At 31.4% G+C, this 4,535-nt stretch overlaps 1 protein-coding gene and 1 long non-coding RNA gene across 3 annotated transcripts in view; one reads left to right on the top strand and one right to left on the bottom strand.

The window, feature by feature from the left end:
- Positions 1 to 4,535, top strand: part of LOC102680383 (KN motif and ankyrin repeat domain-containing protein 1) — a 53,804-nt gene that overhangs the window by 32,798 nt on the left and 16,471 nt on the right. For both annotated transcript variants that reach the window (XM_031510266.1, XM_006615209.2), the window contains exon 4: positions 70 to 304. In XM_031510266.1, coding sequence (XP_031366126.1) covers positions 70 to 304 — 235 coding nt within the window. The remainder of the gene's footprint in view (positions 1 to 69; positions 305 to 4,535) is intronic.
- The window catches only part of LOC116185571, a 10,111-nt gene that overhangs the window by 866 nt on the left and 4,710 nt on the right, over positions 1 to 4,535 (bottom strand). The gene's annotated exons all lie outside the window — the stretch shown is intronic.

Below are 4,535 nucleotides of genomic sequence, written 5' to 3' on the forward strand. Positions count from 1 at the left end.
GTCGAGAGACGGACAGCTATGGACGAAGGTCGGTGTCGTAAATTTTGTCGGTATTTTTAATCGTTATAGGTGAGTCCAGCCCTCGTTGGAATAGAGGCCGAACTGCCGAAAATACCGCAGGAACCTGGGGCCGCGAATGGCGTGACGTCGTCTTCTTTGACGAGCCACGATAGGCGAGGATACACGCAAACGCAAGAATCGTCGGCCCTCGATCTCAGCGACGTCGTGGGCGACTTCGAGGCGACCCTGAAACGATCCACCAGACCGAGCAAAACTTCCGATAAGCAGGAACGCACGGAGAACGGTGAGACATTTTCATATTTCGTTCTTTCGTTTTTAAAGATTTTTCTGAAGATAATATTTTGGAAAAAATATTAACGCTTACTTATCTTACTTTTTTTAAAGAATCTTTAAGAAAAAAAAAAAATTGGAACGGTACAACTGGAATGGAAAGAATTTTACTTCTTTGTTCTTTCGTTCAGATTTATCGATCCTTAAGGAAAGGCCAGTAAATTTTGGAAAGGAATAGATTTCTTTTTATGCAATACCTCGTACTTGCATTTTACTGGTGCAATCGAAGGCGATTGTAAAAAGTAGACCGAGCATTAAGACTTTCTTTACGATCGTCTGCTATATCGTTCAACAGACCGTCATCCCTCGATATACGAAAGAGAAATATTTCACGCGATCGCGATCGATCGAGATTATAATTCCAACGGTGAAAGAATTTGAAGAAAAGGAAGAAAAAGAGAGAGAGATCCGATAATTTCACGCATATTTGATTTCCTCGCGCTAAATCCGCTCGGCCATCTTTCGATTCTCTATGGCCCAATGACCTGCTACACAATAATACCGTAAAGAGAAATGCTTCCTTCACTTTTGACTCGCTATTCCACTGAAACGTTTCGTACATTCTGTTAAACAAATGCACATGGGTATCTCTCGCTAATGAGTTTCTCTCCGTTGTAATCCTCTGACGCGAAATTCGTACGAATTTTAACGAAAAGCTTAAACGGAAGGAAAAAGGAGGAGAAACGAAACGAAATGAAACGAAACGAAACGAAACGAAACGAAAGACAAGGGAAAGAAAAGGCAGGAAATCTTGAAATCGCGTATAATATTTATATGCAACAACGATTTTCTACGAATACCAAATGTGTATCGAGCAAGTGGCGGATTTGAAACCGCATACATACAACGCAACAACGCATCGTGTAATTACAGTCGACGTGGAATGCATGCGAGGGATATGAAAATTTCTCTTTGTAATTTCTCGTTTGCCGTTGCATACGAATCGCGTTTCCCGCATGCTTCGTTATGTGTCGAGGATTCGTTTTGTTTCCGGATTTTCATTGGGTTTCAAATGATGTAACGGATGCTTCTCTTTCATTACTCGTTTACAACATACAAAACATACAATTTTGAATCGAGGATCAACTTTCTTCGCAACTGCTATGAAAATCGAATAATTCGTTTCTCCCGATGAACGCTGATGTATCGTGTCCGCGATACGAATTACTTTTCGAAATTACTTACTTTATACGAAATAACAGACAAAGAAATATCTTAATTCGAGATTCTTTTCACTTTCTTGCTATTACATTTCTTCAAATTAGAAATTTATCTCGAGAATGACTTAATTAAGATAATTAAGATAAATTTCTTCTTTTTAATAAAATATAATTTTAACTTTAATTAAACTATTTGAACATTACATATAAACATATCTATGCAAATTATACAAAGAGTTTCAATATTAGACGCTGCGTTAATTAACTTGATAATCATTTAACCAAAAAAAAAAAAAAAAAAAAAACAAAAAGTTAATGCAAAAAGAAATAATCTCGAATATAAAATATATATATATTATAAAATATGATCTAAATTGCAAAACACGGCATAAACGAAAACAATGCTATCCTTTCAAAGATTTTACATTTTACGTGTAAAAATTATCAATTAACTTAAAAATGATTTAGCCAAAAAAAAAAAAAAAACAAGAAGTTAATGTAAAAAGAAATAATCTCGAATATAAAATATATATATATTATAAAATATGATCTAAATTGCAAAACACGGCATAAACGAAAACAATGCTATCCTTTCAAAGATTTTACATTTTACGTGTAAAAATTATCAATTAACTTGATAATCATTTAGCCAAAAAAAAAAAAAAAAACAAGAAGTTAATGTAAAAAGAAATAATCTCGAATATAAAATATATATATATTATAAAATATGATCTAAATTGCAAAACACGGCATAAACGAAGACAATGCTATCCTTTCAAATATTTTACATTTTACGTGTAAAAACTCATCAATTAACTTGATAATCATTTAACCAAAAAAAAAAAACAAGAAGTTAATGTAAAAAGAAAAAATCTCGAATAAAAAATATAAATATATTATAAAATATGATCTAAATTGCAAAACACGGCATAAACGAAGACAATGCTATCCTTTCAAATATTTTACATTTTACGTGTAAAAACTCATCAATTAACTTGATAATCATTTAACCAAAAAAAAAAACAAGAAGTTAATGCAAAGAGAAATAATCTCGAATATAAAATATATATATATTATAAAATATGATCTAAATTTGTAAAACACGGCATAAACAAAGACAATGCTATCCTTTCGAGGATTTTACATCTTACGTGTAAAAATTCATCGGAAAAAAAAAAAGGGACCACCATCAAGGATAATCTCTCTCGGTTCGTTGGCCCCCCGCGAACGATTCGGTTTCGCACGGTTTTCACTTTCGCTGAAACAAAGCGAATCGGTTTTTGTTGACGGTTCGGTTTGACGAAACGAAACGAGGATCGCTTCGTTTCTCACGAGAACACGATGGAGACGCGGTGGTTGCACGCTCGTCCACAGGAAGATTCTCACGTTTCGCGACCCGATCTCTCGCTCCCGTTTCCTGTCTTATCGCCCTCCTCGACAATAGAATTCCTCTCGAAACTCGCCGCCGAGTTTTCCTCTCTTCGATTCCACTCGTTGATAAATCACGAGGCAAAAGTACGAGGAATTTAAGAATGAGAAGCGAGAAGAGTAGGATAAAGTAGGATGCATAGTTTGTTTAAAAGAATGCGTATTTAAGATAAGTTTCTTGATAGTGGTATATTTGCTCTGTCCATTAGTTATCGAAAGCTACTAATTGCCAACTTCCTTGTATTTTTCCTCAAACTCGGGAAATCGTCTAAATAAAAATACGATTAACTTCTTCGGTATAAGACATCAAAGGAATCTTTTAAAAATTTTCTTTAAAATAGTAATTCTTCGAGTATTTATCTTTTTTTGTTTCCATCATTGAAAGATTCTATTCTATTCTAAAATTCTAAAAATAGTCGGAAAAGTATTCAAAGTGTCTTCAATATGATCGAACATCATAATTTACTCCATCGAGTTTATTATCTAATCTGTGTTATCGCGAGCAAATTCTTCTTTATATTTTTCTCAAACTCAGGAAAACTTGGATAATTAAAAAAATACGATTAACTTCTTCTAGTATGAAACATCATATAACACATCAAAAGTTTCGTTTAAAATAGCGATTGTCAAGTAAAATAAAATATTACAATCTCGATTTTTCTGTTTCTATTATTAAAAGATTCCTGAATGGATAGTCTTCAAAATATTCAAACTGCCTTCAAAGCGATCGATCGTCACAACTCACCTCATCGACTCTATTATCTAATCCATGTTATCGCAAGTTAACTAATTGTTCGTTTTATTTTCAAACTCAAACAGGAAAAATTCGACAAATATGGAAAAATACGATTAACTTCTTCAATTATATCAAAAACATCATTTCCTTTAAAATAAAATATTACTACTCCAATTTTTTCAATAATATTAAAAGAAAATGAAAAATTCTATAAAATACCCAGAAAACTGTCTTCAAAGCGATCGATCATTAGAATTCATCGATTTTATTATCTAATCTATGTTATCTATTGTTATTAACTAATTGTTCCTTATATTATATTAACTTCTTCAAAAATAAATATATAAAAAACACCATTTCCTTTAAATAAGTAACGATTAGTTAAAATAAAATATTACTATCCCAATTTTTTCAATAATATTAAAAGAAAATGAAAAATTCTATAAAGTACCCAGAAAATTCTTCAAACTGCCTTCAAAGCGATCGATCATTAGAATTCATCGATTTTATTATCTAATCTATGTTATCATAAGTTAACTAATTGTTTCTTATATTAACTTCTTCTAAAAATAAATATATTAAAAGCACTGTTTCCTTCAAAATAAGTCAAGTTAAAATAAAATATTACTACTCCAATTTTTTCAATAGTATTCAATGATATTAAAAGAAAGTGAAAAATTCTATAAAATACCCAGAAAATTCTTCAAACTACCTTCAAAGCGATCGATCATTAGAATTCATCGACTTTATCAATCTATATTTTTTTTACTAATCTATGTTATCGAACTAATTGTTCCTTATATTAACTTCTTCAATTATATCCGTTTCCTTTAAAATAATTCAAGTTAAAATAAAATATT

Source organism: Apis dorsata, unplaced genomic scaffold, assembly GCF_000469605.1.
Source record: "Apis dorsata unplaced genomic scaffold, Apis dorsata 1.3 scaffold_217, whole genome shotgun sequence".
Classification (NCBI taxonomy): domain Eukaryota; kingdom Metazoa; phylum Arthropoda; class Insecta; order Hymenoptera; family Apidae; genus Apis; species Apis dorsata.